At 33.7% G+C, this 23,460-nt stretch overlaps 1 protein-coding gene across 2 annotated transcripts; it reads left to right on the forward strand.

Moving 5' to 3' along the window:
• The first annotated feature begins 16,583 nt into the window (after positions 1-16,583).
• On the forward strand, positions 16,584-22,577 carry LOC114372376 (transcription factor bHLH48-like). Of its 2 annotated transcripts, XM_028329888.1 has the most exons (7): positions 16,585-17,500; positions 17,592-17,729; positions 17,909-17,974; positions 20,263-20,331; positions 21,000-21,071; positions 21,544-21,748; positions 22,124-22,577. In XM_028329888.1, the coding sequence occupies exons 1-7, from the start codon at positions 17,015-17,017 to the stop codon at positions 22,159-22,161; spliced, it is 1,074 nt and encodes a 357-aa protein (XP_028185689.1). In that variant the 5' UTR covers positions 16,585-17,014; the 3' UTR covers positions 22,162-22,577. The 2 variants fall into 2 exon arrangements, with proteins under 2 accessions (XP_028185690.1, XP_028185689.1); XM_028329889.1 differs by lacking the exon at positions 20,263-20,331 and having other exon boundaries at positions 16,584-17,500.
• The last annotated feature ends 883 nt before the right edge of the window (positions 22,578-23,460 follow it).

The raw sequence follows: 23,460 nt of genomic DNA on the forward strand, positions 1-23,460 counted from the left end.
GGTATGAATTCTTCAACCTCCATTGAAAATGTTATACTTGTTGAAGGCCTTAAGCACAACCTACTTAGTGTTAGTCAATTATGGGATAAAGACTATCTGGTATCATTTTATTCTAAAAAATGTGTCATTGAACATGGACATGATACAAATATAAAGCATATAGGGTTTAGAGTCAATAATGTTTACATGATAGACTTAAGTCAAAAACTAGGTGATAATCAATGTTTTCTTAGCAAAAATGATTATCCATGGCTATGGCATAAAAGGATTGCTCACATTAACATGGAACACTTAAACAAATTAATTTCAAAAGATTTAGTTGTTGGATTGCCAAAACTAAAATTTGAAAAAGATAGACTATGTGATGCATGCCAAAAAGGGAAAACAAACTAGAGTTTCATTCAAATCCAAAAACATTGTTTCAACTACTCAACCTTTACAATTACTACACATGGATTTGTTTGGCCCTTCTAGAATCATGAGTTTTGGAGGAAGTTACTATGCCCTTGTTATAGTTGATGATTATTCTAGATACGCTTGGACACTATTTATCACTCATAAGAATGATGCATTTCAAGCATTTAGGAAACTTGCAAAAATGATTCAAAACAAGAAAAATCTCAAAATTATATCTATTAGGAGTGATCATGGGGTGAATTTGAAAATAAAGAATTTGAATTATTTTGTCATAAGCATGGCATTGAACATAACTTTTCTGCACCTAGAACCCCTCAACAAAATGGAGTTGTTGAAAGGAAAAATAGATCTTTGGAAGAAATTGCTAGAACCTTATTAAATGACACTCCTCTTCCAAAATATTTTTGGGCTGAAGCTGTTAATATTGCATGCTATATCATGAATAGGGCTTTAATAAGACCCATTTTAAAGAAAACTTCATATGACCTGTTTAATGGTAGAAAACCCAACATTTCACACCTTCATGTTTTTGGCTGCAAATGCTTTGTATTAAACAATGGAAAAAGAAAACATAGGAAAGTTTAATGCTAAGTCAAATGAAGGAATTTTCCTTGGTTATTCCATGCATAGTAAAGCTTATAGAATATATAATAAGAGAACTATGACTATTGAAGAATCTATTCATGTTTCCTTTTATGAGTCTAATGCTATTCCTCCAAGAAAGGATATTTTAGATGATATTGCAGAATCTTTAGAACAAATGCATATTTATGGACAAGATTCTAAAGGAAAAGGAAGCAATGAAGATCCTCCAGTAGAAGCCAAATCAAATGATGAACTTCTGAGAGAATGGAAAGCTTCAAGAGATCATCCCCTTGACAACATTATTGGTGATATCTCAAAAGGGGTAACACCTAGACATTCTCTTAAAGATTTATGCAATAATATGGCTTTTGTGTGTATGATTGAACCTAAAAATTTAAGTGAAGCCATAATAGATGATCATTGGATAGTTTCTATGCAAGAAGAACTAAATCAGTTTGAGAGAAATAATGTGTGTGAACTAGTAGAGAAACCTGAAAACTACCCCATCATAGGAACAAAATGGGTATTTAGGAATAAGTTAGATGAACATGGCATAATCATTAGGAATAAGGCTAGGTTAATTGCAAAAGGGTATAATCAAAAAGAGGGAATAGATTATGAAGAAACATATGCTCCTGTTGCAAGACTAGAAGCCATTAGAATGCTTTTAGCTTATGCATCCATAATAAATTTTAAGCTTTATCAAATGGATGTTAAAAGTGCTTTTCTAAATGGCTTAATTCAAGAAGAAGTATATATAGAACAACCCCCAGGTTTTGATATCTCAGATAAGCCAAATCATGTTTATAGATTGAGGAAGACTCTATATGGTTTGAAACAAGCCCCTAGGGCATGGTATGAACGTCTAAGTAAATTTTTTTTAGAGAAAGATTTTTCTAGAGGAAAAGTGGATACCACACTGTTCATAAAGAGAAAGCATGATGATATTCTGTTAGTTCAAATATATGTTGATGATATAATCTTTGGATCCACTAATGATTCGCTGTGCAAGGAGTTCTCTCTTGATATGCAAAGCGAATTTGAAATGTCGATGATGGGAGAATTAAACTACTTCCTGGGGTTACAAATCAAGCAAACTAAAAAAGTTATATTCGTCAACCAAGCAAAATACTGCAAAGAACTGATCAAAAGATTTGGGATGGAAAGTGCAAAGCACATGGCTACACCTATGAGTACTGGCTATTACTTAGATAAAGATGAATCTGGTCAGTCTATAAACATGAAACAATATCGAGGTATAATCGGATCTCTTCTCTATTTATTTTCTAGTAGACCGGATATCATGTTTAGTGTATGCATGTGTGCTAGGTTCCAATCCAACCCCAAACAATCACATTTGAGTGAAGTAAAAAGGATCATAAGATACCTATTAGGAACAATCAATTTAGGATTATGGTATCCTAAGAACTCAACATGTAACTTAATAGGATACTCAGATTCTGATTTTGTCGGATCCAAAACTGATAGAAAGAGCACAAGTGGGACTTGCCAATTCATTGGATCTGCTCTTGTCTCATGGCATAGCAAGAAGCAAAACAGTGTTGCTTTATCTACTACTGAAGCGGAATATATTTCTGCTGGCAGTTGTTGTGCACAAATATTATGGATGAAGCAACAACTATATGACTATGGTATTCTTCTTGATCACATACCCATTAGGTGTGACAATACTAGTGCCATTAACCTTTCCAAAAACCCAGTACAACATTCTAGAACAAAACACAGAAATAAGGAACCACTTTTTAATAGACCATGTTTTGAAGGGAGACTGTGTACTAGAATTTGTGGATACTAAAAATCAACTTGCTGACATCTTTACCAAACCTCTCCCTAAGAAAACATTCTTTGCCATTAGGAGAGAATTAGGCCTCTTAGATATTAGTGATTTGAATAAATAAGGTAACATTTGTTCACACACTTTGGCTTTTTGATGTCACCAAAGGGGGAGAAAAATGGGGGGATTAGAAATCAAGAAATAAATTTCAGAAAAATTAGGCATAATCTCCAAAAGAAAGGGGGAGCTTGGAATGAGTCAACGAACGAATAGAAATTGTATATGCTTTCTTGATTCCAGGTTTTGTCATCATCAAAAAAGGGGAAATTGTAGAGGTAAAGCTTCAAGAATTATTTTGATGATGCCAAGGAATTTCAAAGATCATTCAAGATGAATTTCAAGGATGAAGAAAGCAAGATGTCAAGCAAAAGCAAATATCTCAAGATAAGAATTAAGATAGACTCTTAGAAAAGTTTTTGAAAAGCACAAATGATTGGCCAAGTGAGTTTCTATCTTGACAATAATTTTTCCAAGCATTTTACTCTCTGATAATCGATTACTAGAAGGTTGTAATCGATTACGAGAAGCCCAAACATTTCTAAACAAGGTTTCTCAAAGGTGTAATCGATTACCATGGCATTGTAATCGATTACCAGTGCTTATAACGTTCAAAAATATTTTGAAAACCTTGTAATCGATTATACAAAACATGTAATCGATTATCAGTGGCTCTGAATGTTAAAATTCAAATATTTTCAAATGAAGAGTCACATCTTTTGAAGAAAAATAACTGTGTAATCGATTACACAAGCATTGTAATTGATTACCAGTGGAAAGTTTTTAGAAAATCTGCCAACAATCACATCTTTTCATTTGATTTTTGAATGGCCATCAAAGGCCTATAAATAGGTGACTTGGGCACGAATTTTCTTTAGAGTTTTCCCTATTCACAAAAGGCATAATCCTCTCAAACAAAAATCTCTTATCATCCAACATTCCTTGGTCAAACACTTGTGTTATTCAATAAGGAATTGAGTGCTTCATTGTAAACATCTATCTCTTTCAAGAGAGATCATCTTCTTCTTCTTCTCTTTGTAATCAAAGGGCTAAGAGACTGAGAGTCTCTTGTTATAAAGTATCTAAACACAAAGGAAGGGATGTCCTTGTGTGTTTCAGAAAGTGTAAAGTATTTGCGAGATAGTGGAACTCCCAAGCGGGTTTCTTGGGGATTGGACGTAGGCAACGGACTTTGCTGAACCAGTATAAAAACTGTGTTTGTACTTTCTCTTCCTTTAAACTCTTTTATTTATTTTTTCTTAACATTTACATTCAGATTGTTTAATTTGAATCATCATTTAGAAATTCATCTTTAAGGGAACTTGGAACTTGCATTAAAATCAAAGTAGAATTTTTAATTGGGGAATAGTTTGTAAAATCTTAATTCAACCCCCCCTTCTTAAGATTTCTGAGGTCACTTGTTTAACAATTTAAATACAGGAAGCATCCAAAAGCTTAATAAATCAGTTTTCTCAAAAATAGTTTCTAAGAACATGTGTGTCCACGGTGTGTTCAAGCATAAGAAAAAGAGAATATAAACACTTGGTTTATATTGGTTCACTCAAACTCTTGAACTACGTCTAGTTCACCTTTAATAATTTAAAGGGTTCCAACAATCAAAAATGATTATAAAGAAAGTATTCTACCATATCATTATTGGCTTACATAAGTATTCTATAGGCCACTTCTAACACACCCTCAATCTACCCTTAGATTGATAAATAACTAAGTATTCTTTTATCACAAGCCACTCTTTACTTTTCAAACAAAAGTTTGAATGATTACAAATCTAAATCAACTCTCACATAGAGGATATTCAATGAAAAATATATCACAAAGTAAATTTCTTAAGCAAAGGATGACACACTAAGCATTTGTGTATGATCGTCCAAAGACTTAAGAGTATCAGAGCCAAATTGGTAGCATTTCCTTATCACAAATTGCAAAAGTTTTTATTGTTAAGCTTTATCTTCTATTTATAGGCTTCAATGAAATGTTGACCGTTATGGAATTTAGTGCCTTCACAAAAATATTTGTTCTCTCATAGTTTGAGATTATGCAACATGTCAATTTGAGGTGGAGAGATAAAAGGGACAATTAGTACTGCCATTTTTGCAAAATGCATTCCATTACTTGTGCAAGCAAAATTTGAAAAGAATATACTTTTGTTGACCTGTCTTTATTCACACTTGCATTTCAAATGATTATCAAATTCAAAATTAATAAAAAAAAATATCAAAGCTTCTAGAACATGAATCATCCTCTTCATGAGTACACATGTACTATGTGAACATTGGATGATAAGCAACTTAGAAACCATTGTGTGTGTTATTTATCTCCAATATGGATGTTCAAATGAACTCAACATATTTGATGTTGGTTTTCTTAATGGTTTGGACACTTGTTCAATTACAAAGCATTTGACATTGGTTAGTTCCCTTAACAAAACAAGTAACATAGTGCCAAACTATGTTGGACGCTCTAGTATCTGATTAAATAAAGGAATGTGATAAGGATTTCAATACGAAACTTAGTTTGAACAATATAGATCTGGTAACACTCAATGAAATCCATTAGTCCATCAAATTTTAATTCATTTGTTATCATCAAAACTATAAGATTTTTTTGGGGTCAAACATCATCCAATGTCTTTGGTTCTGACATTCCCCCCTTTTTTATGATGACAAACTATATTACAATTTTGTTCGACATATAACACAACCATTTAAAAGATATCATAGCAAATAAGATATAATGATATGAGATATCAAAACAAATGTGATAGGGTACAAAATGATGAAAAAATGTAGGTACTCCCTTGAGTCCAACATTTTTCTCATTATGCATATGTATTAGAGCAAATAGAGAATAATATATCAAAGTAAAAATGCAAGTAAAGATCCAATCACTAATATATATTAAGGAGAAAGACCCATACAAAAGATATTAGAGCAAAAATGTAAAACAACGTTTGTGCTCCTAAGGATAAAAATTCCACTTCTCCCCCTTTTGTCATCAACAAGACACAGGTTCAAAGAAAGAACGATGATGGAAAACATCAGTCATTGTGGTTGTTGAGGTGAATCTTCAAGTAGTGGTGGTTGTTGTTGTGGTGGTGGTTGAGGTTATTGTAGAAGGAATGGCATAACATGGTTCAAAGCATGTAGAATAGGTCCCAAAATGTTTTGGAGTTGGACTATGAAAGCTTGATTCATTAGTTGAAGTTGTCCAATCACTTGGTTGGAGATTGTTTGCCTTTATTGTTCCATTTGGTCCTTTAGTGAAGTATTTATCATAGCTTGGACTTGCTCAATAGTAAGTCCAAGGGCAATTATCAGAGAAGATTTAACCATTATGGAGAAGCAACAATGTTAATAGGGCCCACCTAGATAGGTGACTCACTTGTTCTTGCATCCACAAAAGGTGTTTGTATAATTGAAACAACCAATTGGGTGTTGTTGAACTCCTTAGGTAGATGATAATCATCTAAAGTAGCTTTTAGTACATCTGCTTGGGATTCTTTATGATGAGCAAACTTTTCCATAACTTCATCCACCACGACTTCATGTATGGTTGCTTGAGCAACTTTCATCTCAATCTTTTTAGCATCTTCTAACTCTTGAATATGAGCAATGGTGTCATCCATTACAAACTTACTCACCTTGGTAGCACAATCATTTTGATTCTTATGCATTACTTTCTTATACACGAACATAATGAAATTGAGCAATAACACCAACTAAGATTATGCACCATGAATGGGATGGAAGTTCTTGCAAGCTAGGCATGTTGTAATTTCATCAAAATTGTAGAATTTGTAGCCCTTGGGCTATGCTCATCCAATCCCTTAAATGGGCATCTATGCCTTTTCCTCCTCAAAAAGGTTTCAACTTCCAGCTCCATTTGCCAAATCATACATATGCTGTTGCTAGAACCTTCATGGAAGGTTTCATCAAAAGTCTGAGCTAACCTTTTGTGCCTCCAAATGCCTTTGATCATCTCAAGAAATTGTTGGAATTCAACTTGAGCTTTGGCAGGTGTGATACCCTCTACCCCACACATATATGTACTAATGATAAAAGAAATAAGAATGTAGAATTAATTAAAAAATTTAAAACACATTTAAATAAAAACATTTCAAAGGGTAAAAGGCTCACATTCACTTTTCTAACATCATAATAGAACTTGTCCAAATAAATAATAAAATCATCTCGGCTCAAAACAAGATCCTCCAAGACTTCATGCAATTAATATAGAAAACCTATACCTCAATGTCACATCCAAACACAAATAGCATACAAGGAGTGAATTATCACATTCCTAACTAATAGAGAGAAACGAGACAACATAGATATACATATCATATAAATGAAATACAACTTACTTAAACATAGTTCATGTCATTCCACCACCTATCACATAACACCACACCTTAACACAACATGCATCATTTATTTTCACATCATTCACGTAACCAAGGGTCAAACACAATATCACTCAACCAATCAATGTCAATCAATACACAAATGTTATGCAAAAAATATATTAAGGTTCAATCTTATATGCAATGTGGTACCATGTTAGTGAAAAACCTTGTCGGGAACCCAGGAGTACATGACAAGACAAACCACACACTAGTAAGTTAGATCACTCTCACTGGGTAAAATCATAGGGAGACCAATCAGGGTCACTCTGTTTTGGGAGAATGTTCTAACCATATGCAATTAGCATAGGCTTCAAGGAACATTCAAACTGAGTGTATTTACTCTAAAGGCCTACACTCCGAAGAGTTCGTCAGGACCTCTCCCTCCTGATTCAGGTCTAACCCAAAAAACATTTTAGTATGCAGACTCTATCTATGAATTGTACAAAACACATAATTTCTCAATTGTTCTCAAAATAATTTTATCTCATTGTGCTTGTGACTGAACTCGTCGGGTCCCCACAGTGGTTCCCATCACAATACTCATCGCGCATCAACTCATCACCCTTAAAGGGTCTTATAGTCGTGTGATTGTATAGTTCATAGCTAATAACTCAATGCACACAACATCTCAATACACATGTATATTATAATCCAATACATACTCAATTTATCACACACACTCAATCTCAATCACAATGGTATAATTCCAAAGCAACATGTTATCACAAGTCTTGAATCATATACGTATCACACAATATTAATATATACATGACACACACATAGACTTTACCTATGAAGTATGCAATACACACAACTAGTAAATTGTTTTCAAAATCATTTTTACTTGTCGCGCCTCAAAGTGATTCAACTCGTCAAGTTCCCACAGTTGTTCCCATCACAATACTCGTTGCACAAAAACTCATCGCCCTTAAAGGGTCTTACAATTGTGTGATTGCACAGTTCATAGCTCATAACTCAATATATACAATATCTTAATACACATGCATCTCACCATTCATCACAGGTTCAATTTGTCACTTACTCACAATTTGAATCACCATTTCATAATCTCAATATAACAATTTATACAAAATGCTTTTCAAAACATGGGGAGTAAAACCCCTCAAACAATTCCACACAGCCATATTAAAATCAATGAATCAAAATCATAGATCAAAAACATGAAAACACCAAGAGCACTCAAGTTTATCAACCAATCCGCATCAGGACATCAATTGGTCTGTCAAACACAACAATATCGTATTTATAATCATAAAGAAAAATTATAATTCAATAAATATCCCAAAATAAACCCCAATTTAATCCTCTAAGGATCCCTACACATGTTCATTCTAACCCCAATTGCAATATACTCATCTCTTACCTCTAAGTAGACTCACGTGTATATTCCAGAATTGATAGCGGCATCTCTAGCAGTTTCCTAAGATTTCTATAGCTTTTCCTCTGGTTGCTCTGCTAGGGTTTCCAAGCATTAGAGAGAAGAAGAAAGGATTGAAACCTTCATTCCACTGTTTTCATGCGATGAGTATTTCTACATTCGCAGATATTAACTTTAAATTTCCAACGGTGGATATGTAAAGAAATGCATTTTGAACCTGATGTTAAAATTCACAATGATCCAATGGTTAACAAGTCCGAGATCATAATTTTACTGAGACGAGTTTGGAAGTATGCGGGAAAAAAGAAAGCTAAGTGCGAGGAACATTTCTTCCACCACAGATAGTATCTCAAAAATCCCAACGGTGGTTGTGTGTGAAAATAAGTTCTAAACTTCATGTTCATAGTTCATGATGATCCAATGGTTAACGAGTCTGAGATCATCTTTTTACTGAGACAGGTCTGGGTGTATGTGGGAAAAATAGATAGTTTTGGGAAAAGGAAAAGGGAAACGAATTTGAGAGGAAGACCAAACATAGATTCATATCGTTAGTCTAAAAACTGACCTAATATGTCTTGTTAGTTGGTGAATACAACTAACTTTTATGTTTAAAACTTGTGCAAATTGTATCAAACTCCTCCAATTTATGGTTATTTTGTAGTGTTATAAGTTCTTTTAGTTAAAGATAGGTAATAAATACTTAGTAATTCTATTTTGTGTGTTTAATAATCATTTTCTCTCAATTTCAAGTTAATTAGACAAGTTTGTGAAGTGTTGATTTTCACCTTCTCGCTAAGCCAATCTTTTGGCTTAGCGAGCCATCCGCTGAGCGCAACCCTCCTCGGCTGAGCGCGAGGAAGAATCTGGAAGAAGGATGAGTTGTGCATGCTCTCTAAGCAAAGGGTCATCCCGCTAAGCGCACCGCTTCAGTACATTCGCTGAGCGAAGAAAAGCACGCGCTAAGTCGATATTCACTAATGTGCACTGAGCGGATCAGAGTTGCGCTAAGTGCACGAGCACGAACAAAGTCACCTATTTAAGCCTAAAATCAGATTTAGAGTAGGAGTTTGGCCATTTTTCTTGAGGAGCTCTTGCATGTCTTCAGTTCTAGAGAGAGAGGTCCAAATTCCAGAGAGTTTGAGAGATTTTGTTGTGTGAAGATCTGCAGAGACCAGAGCTGGAAAAGGAAGCCGTCCTGAGAGCGTGAGTTGAGTTTGTGAGTGATTGAGAGGTCCTAGAGGTGGAGGAGACATCCCCACCACTTGTATTTATGAAATCTTTCATCTTTCTCTTTTCTTTGATTGAGAGGTCCTAGAGTTTGAGAGATTTTGTTGTGTAATGATGTTTTGTGTGTTCACTGTGCTATCAGAACTTCATTCCATCATGCCTTTACCTTGATCATGTAGATGCATGTGTCCTTAGGATCATTCAACAGTGGAAACTGGTCTGATTCTTAGAACTTGATAGGACATGGCTAGTTTGTCGTATTTTCACGAGGAATCGGGGTACGGTAACCTAGTTGTTGTATGTTTGTCTTAATGCGATCATGGTTGAGTTTAGTCCAACAAGAGGAATCTACGGACGATGCTTGATCAGGATTAGGCTAGACTATCATGAGGAATCGGGGTTTAGCATTTCAGGAGACACCATAGAACACATAAGCATTGTTAAATTGAGAGTATCTTTTGAGCATCAGACACCTACTAGGAAGACCAACGTGTCACCTTCTTGTCTTCACGCATCATTTCTCATGTGATTTTCCCTTTTCAATAGTTAGTTTACACATCTGTTCATATAAATACATCTCTTTTCACACTAGACACCTGTTTACTGAAATAGCTTTCCCAAGTAACACAAGTTCCCTGAGAGTTCGATACTCGGTTCTTACCGTTTTATACTACTTGTGCGATCCGGTGCACTTGCCGGAAGCGAAAATGTCTCTATTTATAACTAGGGTACTCTCAGCCTATTATTTACTCTATTTTTTTATTATTTTATAAACAAGAACTCTATTTTATTTCCTCTCAAATGAATAAATAAAATATATTTTTTTATTTTCCTTCAAACCATTATTTTAATTATAAAAACCTCATCATTTTTATAAAACTCTATTTATTTTTAAATAAAAAACCTTTTTAATTTCTTTTACGAAAAATGAGATGTTACAGCAGGCAACTTTGGCGCTTATGGCTTGCGAATATTCTTTTTATTCATATCCATGATAGGAAGTTTGTTGCATATCCTATCAAGATAAATCTTCATGACTGTAGATTCCTTGATGTGTAGACTGGGAGGATAATCAATAAATTACTTTTTCACCATTAATTGGGATTTGACTACCCCTGCACATGCCAAATTTTGTCTATCAGGAAAAAAACCTTCTTTCATGTGATATTAGGGTTTGAACTTCAAGTTTGTTGGCCTAATTATCACCCTTCTTTCAGGATTGGGATTTGTGGAATGGGTTGCAAGATTTCTTTAGATAGCTTGTTCAATATATTTTGTCTCCTAGTCAGAAGTAGGAGACAAAGTCAAGTACAAATTAGAGCATAAATGAAATTCACCGTATGAGTGTTGTAAAGTTATATAATTCCCTCAAACACCTCGTTGTTTGTAATATGTATTTATCCCAACTTAACCAAGTGGGTTGATTGTGAGAGAAGGGATAGGAAGAATCCATGAAGATGAGTATCTTAGAGAGAGAATCTAAGATTGCAACCTATAAAGGCTAAACAAAAATAATACTTGTGTTGCCTAAAGAAACTGGTGAAAATTACTTGTGAAGCCAACAAAGGTAGAGAATAATGGGATTGTCTCTACCATGGCTAAGAGTGAGTATCATGGTTGAGGTAAGTTGCTTCCCAAGAGTGAGGAAAATTTATGATAAGGGACACCTAGTGAGAGGTGAAGGTTGTTCTCCAAGAAACAAGGAGGTTTTGTAGTTAAATGTCTTCCCTTCCAAGAATTGAATCATTTTATGGGTTAAGCGCTTCTAAAGAGGTGAAAAATACTTGGTTTGTCTCTCCCATGACCAAGGGTGTAATGTTGTGGTTTAGACAATTTATCTCCAAGCCAAAACCGTGTGTGTTGTAATGGTGATGGAGGTGTTGTTGTTGCTATAAATGTTTGGGTGAAGCTTTGTTTAATGGTAAACCTATTGAGGTTGTTGTTGTAAGGTAGTGGTGGTTGGTTGTTGTGTTGATTAGTGAAAATATCATTGGGAGAGTGAGGGTTGGATGTATCCCTGAGTTTGGGGTAAATCAATATAAAATGCATGTGTTGAATCTTCTCTTTCTTTTTATATTTTGCTATTAACTATTATGCATATTATATTTGCATCAGAATGACATACACCAAAATGTATATTTAAAAAGGTTTTTGACAAGCTTAATTGTAAATCTTCATATTTGAACTATACAATCTTTGTGATCATAAGATATGTTTTAAATCAGTTCAATCATTAACATTAAAGTATGAAAATGGATTTGTGTATGAAAAGCTTCAAACAACATTATGAATAATAGCTTTATTGATTCTAGACATAGGTCAATACCAATTAGTCTCCTTTAAATTTTGGAATGTTAATGTTGGTTTAGAGTAATTTGCAAAGACATTGGGAGTTAATATAAAAGACTTAGACTCTTCTGCCTAAGACATTAGGGTTAAAATATAACTATGAATTGGAGATAAATTACATGAATAACTATATTGATTGGTGTTGTTACATTGAAAAAGTAGAAAACCAAGTTCTGGCTATTCAAACCACTCATTCTCACAATAACATTGCAGTTCTTTCTTCATTTACTCTCTTTTTATTACTTGTGTTTATTCTTATGCAGTTCTTTTATTATCCAAGCATAAATCATTGAAAAAATACTTCTACAAAACCTTAGTCTTTTAATTGGAATTGCTTGGATAATCACTAGTCCTTTGGGAGATGACTTGGATGCAACTCCTACACACTACTTTGAAACTTGGTTTCACTTGTTGTCTTTTGTATTGGTCATACAATCTTTTATAATTTCATGGAGCGTCCAATCACGTAGAAGGGAGCATCCAGTCTGGTGGTTTGTTAACATAGGTTGTATTATAACTATAACTATTTTTTGTTTTTCTTTTTAACCATTTTTGGTTAAACAGTTAACTATTGTCTCCTTTATACGGAGCTTTGTATGTTAGGTTTGTTGGGTTCAGTGAGCATGAGAGTGCTTTGAACCTCTTCATTGTAAATTTTGTTATTCACAATAAACTTAATAATTTGTGCGATATCTCTTCTCCTTCTATCATCTGAACTTTCCTACCAGAATATAATTTCTCAAATCTTTCCTAACATCAAGTGATGGATTGTTACACAAAATTGTCCCATTGAGGATATTATATTTTCATATATGGTTTGGAGATACACATATAGTTATGCATAACTTCGTACTCCCTGACTCATATATAAGTGAAAAAATTATTTTATATCTTGGACTCAAATTTAAGCAAATCTAACAGATTTCACCCCTATTTAATGATATCATTCCTAAAACACCCTCATTTAATTGCTACTCTAATTTTAAAGATTTTATTTTATTCATGATATCAAGTTCTAATAAAAGACATTAAGCCTCATATATGTGTATCCATTGCCTTGCAATCTTTCCATGAGTGAAAAGACACTAAGGCAATCATCTTCCCTAGGCAACACCTTGTGTCCTCCTATTGAAGAAAGTTGTTTTGGAGCATATATGATCATTCGAGATCATAGAGGAAAATTTATCAAAGCTCAAACGATCTGTAGCAAAGGTCTTCTAGACCACAAGGAAGATGAAGCTTAGGGTTTATTAAGCGCTCTTTATTGGGTCAACAATATGAGTATCACAAACATCACTTTTGAACTGGACAGTAAGCCTCTTATTGATGACCTTAATTCTTCTTGGCATGGTCTTTCAGAGGTCAATGATATTATGTCTCTTTGCAAACAATATCTAAATAATGTTCCAAATTCTATGGTGAGTTTTGTTAGTAAGTTAGTTGAGTCACTCATAATTTAGCTAAGGTGTCTAGATTTTATGCTAGCAACCACATATTTGATTGTATTCCTTCATGTATCTCTTTTGATATTATTTGTGAAATGAAATAACTTTACTTTCTAAAAAAAAGAATAACCTTATTTTTTTACTTGATATTAAAAAATTAAATGATTTAAACTAAATTTCTTAGTTAATATGCAAGTAATTAATTTATTTATATATGAGTATAAATGAAATATTATGAATTACTAGTATGTTTTGGACACTTTGACATGTTATGATAATTCCTTTTGTGCTATTGTAAATCTATTATAACCAAATTGAAATTAAGTGCCTATGTAATTGGCTGCGGTGATAAGAAAAAGTCACTAATTTTAATCAGTCATGAAAGTCCATTATGATTTATAGCATTAATCAGCATTATAATGCTGCCTAATGTTTTAAGTGCACGTCAGAATGGTAGACAAAGTCTTCTAAACCAGCCCTTAAAAACTAATAATTTTCTAGTACTTCTCTAACACCATCTCTAACTTAAGAGTTCTTGGCAATTAAACCATGTACCACATCCATAGGTGCCGAACTTCTAAAAATTTAATCATAAAAACATCGTAGGTGAAGGAAAAATGCTAATCTTTTATATTTACAAATAACAAATATCAAACTAAATAAACTAGTTTTGAAATTTTTAAATAAATAATACACGCCTAATGTAATTTTTTACACAAATAATATCATATCCTTTTATGAATCTTCTTACTACTTTATAATTAAAAAATACAAAATAAAAATAACATATAACTTTTATAATAAAACAAATAATTTTATGTTAATAGAATAAATTTAATAATATTTTTTATGCACAATAAGTTTATTAAATTTTATAATAATTATTTCAAAAATTATATTAAAAATGATTTTTAATTAGTTAATAAAAAAAATCTCCAAAAAATATACTTTCATAGACAGATTTCTAAAAGATAAAAAATTAAGATTTTTTTTCTTAAATTTATATAAAAAAATATGACAAATTTATTTCACCCTAACTCTCATTCGTTACCTAAACTGACCGTGCCACGAGGTTGATGAATAGGAAGAATTGATTTGTCACTAAAATTTCAACCGTTTAATTTTTTTTTCTTCTCATGTTTCTAGAATTATCCTTTATCTTGTCTTCTTCTCTCCCCCTTCTTCTTCCCCTCTTTTCTTCTCTTTGCAGCAGACTACCATACCCACGTCGCAAGTCTTCCACTCACCAACATGTAGAATTATTGATTTGCTCAGCACCTATCTCATCGTCTGTTTATCTATTTTTTGTTTTTTGTCTCTTCCATTCTTTGGGTTTACAAATGTTTAGTCCATAGATGGATATATCCGCTTCTACCTTATGCCCCAAAATTACTAGCTAAACATTATCCTTGAAGAGTAGTAGATTTGTGTCCAATTCGCAACAGGATAAATGATAATTTGCAAAGAAAACAAAATGTATGGGCAATGAACAATAACATCGATGTTGCAAAACCTAGATAGCGTTTCAGAAACTCTGTCTCTCCCTCGGCAATTTTGCATGTGAAGTTCGTCACTTTTGTGCCTCGCCTCCGCGATCGACAGAGGTTGAGAATATGCTATCGAGTCATGAGAACCTTCTGAAGCGCGATGAGTTCAAGAAGGAGATGGGGGAATGTAGCCGCTACGGCTGCTGTAAGAAGAGATCGAACATGAAAAAGATTAAAAAAAAAAAAGAAAAAAAAATCTAGTCATTAATTAAATAATCACTAAATTCAACGGTTGTGTATTATTTAGTAAAAATACAAAATTGAATATCACATTTTAGTCTCACCGTGTGAACAACACATGGCAACCACAACAAACTTTCAAATGACAAATAGATCTATATCTGACAAATAGGTATTTTTTTGAGTTAATAGAAAAAATTGACGATAAATTAAATTTATCTTACTTTTCATAAATTTAGAAAGAAAATTTTAATTTTTTTATCCGTCACGAAATCTAATTCTAAGCGTCTTATATATTCTCTTCATGAAATTGAATATTTATCCTAAAATCATACTCAAACTGTCTTTCTATTCATACTAAAATTACAATACATCTCAATTACACTATTTTGTTATACGTTATTTAATCTTAAGGGTGACGCAAGTTGAATCTAGGGAATTAATAAAACCGATGAATGTTAATCAATTTAAGTTTGGATTTTTCAATTTTTTATGACCTGAACGGAATCCAACCTGATCTACATTCAAATTGATTCAGATTAAGTTATTGAGTATGGGAGTCAATTAACAAGAATGAAACAATTAAAAAGAAAAAGAAATCGTAATAAAATAAAAAAAACCTAATGAGTAGTTTCAAAAGTCAAAAATTATATAATTATATTGTTTCTTGTAAAGATAATTTTGAAAAAAAATTATAAATCTAAATCAAATTTATTATTATCAACTAAGTTATTTTTTTTTTAATTTTAATAAATTAAATAACTAAATCTTATAACTGAGAAAATATTTAAGTGTACAACCTGATCAGATCGACAAAGGAACAAATGAAACCAAAAACTTAAATAATAACACAAAAATAAAAGTTTCATTCTCACACCAAAAATTGTGTTGACACTGGTTCAACATTCGAGTCCCTTGACCAAAGTTTAGATTTGATACACACTTAACATAAAATTGTAACTATAAATATCACTTTATTTCCAAGGTCAACCGGTAAGAAAAAATTGGTTGAATGTGAAATAATTACTCTTATACTTCTCTGGTTATACCAAAAGAAAATCCGATTCTCAAGTTACAAACCCCTTATTCAACAATACCGTTACTTACAAACCGCACCAAAATACCCGTATAAATAATTGAGAAAAAAAAAAAAAGCTAGAAAGATAGAAGACTACTAGACCCTAAACCGTAGTAGCGTAGCGACGTTGCTTTCGTAGTACTTGAAATGGCGGAGAAGCAATCTCACACTCACAGATACAATCACAGAAACACACACACACACAAGACAGCCAAATTGAACTGAGAGAGAAAGAAAACATAGAGAGAGAAAACAGAGAGAGAGAAAAAAGAAAACATTGACCGCCATTAAAACCCACTTCCCTTTTTTATATCACTCCCAAACACATTCCTCTCATTTCCTTTCCATTTTCCTTTCTCTTTGTCTTTCTCTCACAATTCATCACTTTAGCATTGCAACACTGAAAGGAAAAGAATACTCTTTAAGAACTTAAAAAACAACCAATTCTAGTGTGTGTTTCGTTTTCTCTACAGTTCCTACAGTCCGGTTCGGTTTGGTTCAATTGGATCATGGAGCAAACCACTCTCGAAGCCATTCAGTTCAACGAGGAAATCCAAGGCCTCATGGCTGCTCCGGCGCCGGAAACCGTCAATTCCTTCAAGGCGTTGCTCGAGCTTCCGTCGACGCAGGCCGTCGAGCTCCTCCACTCGCCTGAGCGCGCCAGAAAACCGCTGCGCCACAGTCCGAAACCTCCAACGCCACCGCCACCGCATCCGCCAACCTCACCTTCCTTCACCGCCTCCGCATCCGCCGCCACCGCCAACCTCACCTTCCCCTCCAACGCCGCGCTGATCGAACGCGCCGCCAGGTTCTCCGTCTTCGCCGGCCAGAACTCCAACTCGAACTCGAACTCGCCGGAGGTGAAGCGCGAGCTGCCGGAGACCGATTCCAACCCGAGCTCCACTCACGGCGGCGGAGGCGGCGGCTCCGTCTCCGATCTCGCCATGGAGAACAAGAATCCGAAGACCGCGAAGCGGAAGGAGCGAGAGAAGAAGGTAAACGCACGCCTCGCAATTCAATCGCGACCGAAAATTAGGGTTTCGATTTACCTTAGGCGAAATTGAATAATGATTCCGTGAAACGCAGGTTAAAGCATCATCGAGGAAGAGCAAGAGCGTCGCCGCCGCCGCCGACGAGAGTTCCGGCGACGGCGAGAAGCTTCCGTACGTTCACGTTCGAGTTCGTCGAGGTCAAGCCACTGATAGCCATAGCTTAGCAGAAAGGGTAACCTGTTTAATTAACCACTGATTAATTATTTTAATCACAGTTATTTATAAGCAATAAAAAGTTAAGTTGAATATTATGTCAAAAAGTTAAGTTGAATATTTTTAAAATATTATTACTTTTGAGTTAAAAAAATTATTACTTTTTATCTATTTATTTTCTGTTTAATTGTGTTGTAGGCTAGGAGAGAGAAGATAAATGCTCGGATGAAGCTTTTACAAGAGCTGGTCCCGGGTTGCAACAAGGTTGGTCCCTTTTCTTCTTTTATAGAGTTAATTAATTGTGATTTGTACAAATATAATGATTATGCCATGATTATCTGTCTGATTTGTCTCCTAAAAGTGCAATTATGTCCGGGGATTATGAGGTTTTGTAAACTGAGTTGTGTGTGTCATTGTCACCTTTTCACCTAAAAAAAGTGCATGCTTTTGTACCAAGGAAAGTGCTCATTTCCACTGGGAGTGGGAACATGGCATTTTCGTAACTTTACACCCCCCTTCTCTCTCTGCTGTTGCTTTTTGAATCGGTTACAACTCGTAACGTACTTAACAAGACTGTTTCAAGGTTATCTCCGTCATTCCATTACACCACAAAAATAAATAAATAAATAAATAAATAAAGCCTTTGCCATTCCAATCTTGTTCTTCTATTTAAGAATTATTTGAATAAACTTTTTAATAGATATTTCCAAGAGGAGAAGATGAAAAAGTAAAATGAATAAGATTTTTTAATAAGTTAAAATTAGCTTATGTTTAAAATTGACTTGAAAAAATTAAATGAAAGAGTTTCTATAATTTTGTTTTCAATCTTTTATAAAAAAAAAGTAAAAACGCAATGAAAACAACATAAATATTTGTTTTGTAAATCAAAATAAACATGTTTTTTAAATCTTAAAAATTTTAGTTTTCAGAAAATAAAAATAGAAAATTATCACCTTAGTAACAAACTCTCTAAACATACTTCTTTAGTTGTTTGAAATTTTTTAAAAATTACAAAATTTTGTATATTTAATGAGTCATTATTTTTTTTGGACGAATTTAATGAGTCATTGATGATTTTATAGTTTTCTTTGATAAATTTTAATAGCGTTAAAACAGTAAATGGTTTGTTAGAAAGAGTTATTGGAGTGTGCGGTGTTAACACTCTTAAGTGCATATTGAGATAATTGTGTTTGGTTTCTCATTAAAGAAAATCCCAAATCATGATCTTGGCAAGCCGTAATTTATAGGTTATCAACTGAAATTCAAACACACTCCTAGCCTTGTATATTGGGGTGATGTTGCATAGAGTTTGAGGTAAGTAATAGCAAGCCCTTCCTCCCTCAACTGGTTTCTGACTCTGAATTTTGGACGTCAATGTGAAAGAAGCTGTTCATGACCTGTACAAAAATCGACATCAAGACAATTAATAAGGTTTCACAAAAGTAACATAATGATTCTTTATTTTTATTTTTTTAGGCCATAAATTAGTCGTTGTTTTAATGAAAAGGATAAACAAAAATATGCGTCATGGTTTGTTCAGGACAATTAAGGTGATCCCCCCTCGTCTCTTTCTCCAGCCAGAAAGGCTTAGTGAAGAGACAGAAGGGTGGGCATGTGGGGCGAAAGGGGAAGGAGATTTTTATTTTAGCTGGACTCTGCCTTTTTAACAATTGGGAGACACATAGGTGGGTGTATTGAGACTAGTGTGCATGGGTCCCCTATGCAATTGAAATATGAATCCATTTTTGTGACGGTGATGGTTCTATCTTCTTTAGGAGTTTGGTATCCATCAATCATTTATGGGATGGCGAAAATAGGGTGAAAAAGAAAGCATTCCTTTTGCAGTGCATCTACCAAACGGATAAACCTAACTGGCTTTGAACATTCTACATGATCAACATTAACAACACTGCCTAACCTTAAGCTAGATACACACCTCAAGACTCTCCTAGAGTCTTCAACTTCAATTGCACCACCTGTCTGTGTTGAGCTAGCTGGAAGAGAAATTTATGCCTGACTGATTTGGAAAGAAATATTTTTGTTTTTATGAATAAATAATTACAAAAATTTAGCGTTTTTACCTTGTTTCACCTTTCAAAATTTTGTACAATAAACAGTGAAAATAACAAAAACTTGTTTTAACAAATATTTGTATATAAATTTTAAAAAATGGTATTTTTGTAATTATTTATGAAGATAGAAATGAAAATCATTAAATATTTTCTGAAACCACCATACACGATATTTGCATGCCCCTTTTCTGATTATATTAAAGTGTTATTTTGAATAATTTTAGCTGTGGATGTTTCTCAACTTGGGAAAAATAATCTGGTTGAAGATGTCACCCCAAATTGATCTCCCTCCTTTTGACTTAATTACTGATTTACTATACATGTTTGATCACAATTTTGTCAATGCTACTATGGACCTATTTATGTTTATTTACTATACATGTTGGATTTTTTTAATGCATTTAGATTGTATCTTATTTTTCTCAAAACAGTTGATCTAGCAAGTCAAAGATAGCTGACATGACAATGTTTGCTATACAGATATCAGGAACGGCATTGGTTCTAGATAAAATCATCAACCATGTGCAATCTCTACAGAATGAAGTGGAGGTCATACTTTCATATCACTGATATTGTACTCTAGGCAATTGTTTTGGCAAAAATGACTCGATGAGAAGGATAAAGTTATTAGAAGCAATCTGATTCACATTTCTCAATATTACGGTGGATAGTGCGTAAAACTTTTAGAAAAAGAAGTGGCTGGTGCTCCTTTATTCACTATCTTTATCTGATCCCTCAAAATTGATATGTAGCCCAGCCCTGTTAAAAGATACCGTGAGTTTCTGGAATACAGCAGTCATCAGAACAAACAAAACATTGCTTACGTATAAGTATAAAAGTCATCATAGCCCTATTATTTTGTACTGTCTATACGGCATTATAAAGTGTCATCCTTCTAAAAACTTGGAATTAGATTTCATCTAATAATAGGTCTGACTCCTATCTACCTAATGTGGACTGGAGACTTGAAGATGAATGCTCCTAAAAGTGTGCATTTCTTGGTTATGTATATATATGCTCAGAAGTTATAAAATGATAAACTTTTTCTTTGTAATGATATTTTATCAAAGTAAGTTTGCTTTGCAAGTGAACTGCAATTATGAAGATATCTAAAAATTGGGAAGATTTCACATAATCTTTTTGTTGGAATGCAGTGCTGTAATGAGTTATCTTCATCATTATGATTTTGTTCTTATTGATTTACATTCTGATTCCAGATATTATCAATGAAACTGGCAGCAGTTAACCCAGTAATTGATTTCAACCTCGACAGCTTACTGGCTACCGAAGTAAGTATAATTTTTTTCTCATCTTTGTTGGGGAGTAATCTGAAGTACATGGATTATGGATCCTCTTATGTACATGATAGGTCATGTTCTAATCATGTATCTATCGTTTTTCTGAAATAAATATTAGATAGATCCCACCGACTTATCATGAAAACTGTAGACACTGAACGAGAATTAACAATGTGAAGTTGTGAACACATAGATTATTGCACTTGATTGCGTATCCTAATTAGTATTTACAACTCTCTGGCTCATTGTATTTGAATTCCTCACACCTCCATCCTTATATCAAGGTCTGGGGTATATATGGATTTGAAGTTAGTGTTTTCATGTGTTCAGTTGGACCTCGTATAGGCTCTAGGGCATGTGTTATTGTGGATGAAACAATAGAGCCAGTTCAGCATTTTCCATTGATGCTCAGATTTTATTTTAATTTCCTTCTGCTGATAAAATTGTTGCTGGTAACTTGTAGGGAGTGACTCCAATGGACTGTAACTTCCCTCCGACAGTTGCACCTGTCATGTGGCCAGAAATCCCACAGAACGGAAACAGACAACAATATCAGCAACCGTGGCAGTTTGATGCATTCCACCAACCCCTTTGGGGGAGGGAAGAAGACAAAACTAACATGACTCCAGAAAACTCACTCTGGAGTTATGACTCATCGGCAAATTCAGGTAGATCAGAGTTAAGCTTCTATTGCACACATCTGCTCCCAAAAGACACATTCCACAGAAATTGTCTAATTTAATCTCATCATGATTCCTACTTCAATTGGCATTGGGCTTCGTAAAAAAACAAGAATTGAAGCTGTCTATCTTTTCCATGGAGCATATTGATGCTGAGAAAAGCATAAACGAATCTGAGAGGAATACTCATAAATAACTTACAATTGAAAGTTATGAATTGCACAAAAGGAATTAATATGCATATACAACTGCGGAGCTGTTATTAAATTTTTAGGGTGCCAGGCAATTCTGAATCTGATTTTTTTTTCTTATTCTGGTAAATTACTTTTGAATCTAAATTTAACAACATAAATTGCGATGCAGTATCTCTGCATTCAAATCAGTTGAAGATGGAGCTCTGAAGGACATCTACAAAGGTGGTGGTACCAGTAGCAATTAGCCTATTAGTGTATATAACAAATATAGTATTAGCAATTAGCCATGATTTGAGCAGCCTCAACAGTCATCAGGTTTTCCCTGTCTCTATTTTGTCAGAGCCAGTTGGAAAACCTGGATTTTATTCAGCCAGCAAGGAAGAAGAATTGGTATGCTATTTTTATATAATATATTACTTTATCACTATGTATACTAACTACAGGGGTCATTCAATCTATGAAGTGATTGATTGATTCGGATTGTAAAATCATTGAACGAACTATTACTGAACTATCGTTGAAGTTTGTTGCTTTGTTCATTGAATGCTACTTAGATGGTTGGTTCTTTTTCATTATTTTTTTTTTAACAAACTACTATAATTTTTTAATGGGGTCACTATTAATTTTCTTTATTTTGTATTTTTATCTTTTTCCCATGTCTATCGGAAAGCAATAGATATTGTTATCCTGGCAACAGTACTGCAGCACTACAGCAGCAAGAAATATTGATCCTTATTTTGTAGTGTTTTGTCTTTTACCATATTGGCCTAGCCACAAATTGACTTGGCTAGCAATGCACTGACGTAATGACTTATCTAGATTTCTGCTGATCATTTGGTCCCCGTAGGTTACGGAAAACATGTCATGATGTGTTCTACATTAACTTCATTACGGATTTTCTATTTTCTGTTTCAGTTACAAGCTTTTCAGATGCTGCAAGTTAGTATTACAGATGATAAAATTTAAATGATAGCATTACTTTTGTTGGACTTCTTAAATGATAAATTTAAATGATAATATTACCTTTGCACGTAATTATAGATGATGAATTTAAAGAGGATATATACATCAAGCTGAACCTATTTTCAATTTTCCTGGTTTCCAAGATGATGCTTCTTTCAAGATGCTGTCTCCTTTACTCTCTCTTCGAAAGCATTACCCTTGTCATGGGTGATCCATGAAAGATTCTTCCAACATCATAAGGACACAACATCACGAAAGAAGCATGATCTTGGAAAACCAGAAAATTTGAAAAGTGTGGTGAACAATTTTGTTATGGTTTGTGTTGCACACATGAAGTGATCTACGATAAGATTGTTAAAGTAGTGTTTATTGGAAGATATTATATTGCATTCCCTTTTCTAGGAGTATAAGGATGGAAATGACATTCCTGGGCATATATGGAACATATTTGGTTAATAACTAAAATTCGTTGGATATCTTTTTTGATATTGCCAGAAATAATTGAAAACATGTTTGGTTCTCATTATTTTATCCTAAGAATGC

The sequence above is a fragment of the Glycine soja genome, chromosome 10 (genome assembly GCF_004193775.1).
Source record: "Glycine soja cultivar W05 chromosome 10, ASM419377v2, whole genome shotgun sequence".
NCBI classification, from domain to species: Eukaryota; Viridiplantae; Streptophyta; class Magnoliopsida; order Fabales; family Fabaceae; genus Glycine; species Glycine soja.

Excerpts from the sequence above, each read along its gene's own strand:
- LOC114372376 (XM_028329888.1), top strand. The coding sequence starts at position 17,015 with ATGGAGCAAACCACTCTCGAAGCCATTCAGTTCAACGAGGAAATCCAA. Across the intron at positions 20,332-20,999 it reads CTCTACAGAATGAAGTGGAG|ATATTATCAATGAAACTGGC; the intron begins GTCATACTTTCA and ends TTCTGATTCCAG. Across the intron at positions 21,749-22,123 it reads TGACTCATCGGCAAATTCAG|TATCTCTGCATTCAAATCAG; the intron begins GTAGATCAGAGT and ends ATTGCGATGCAG.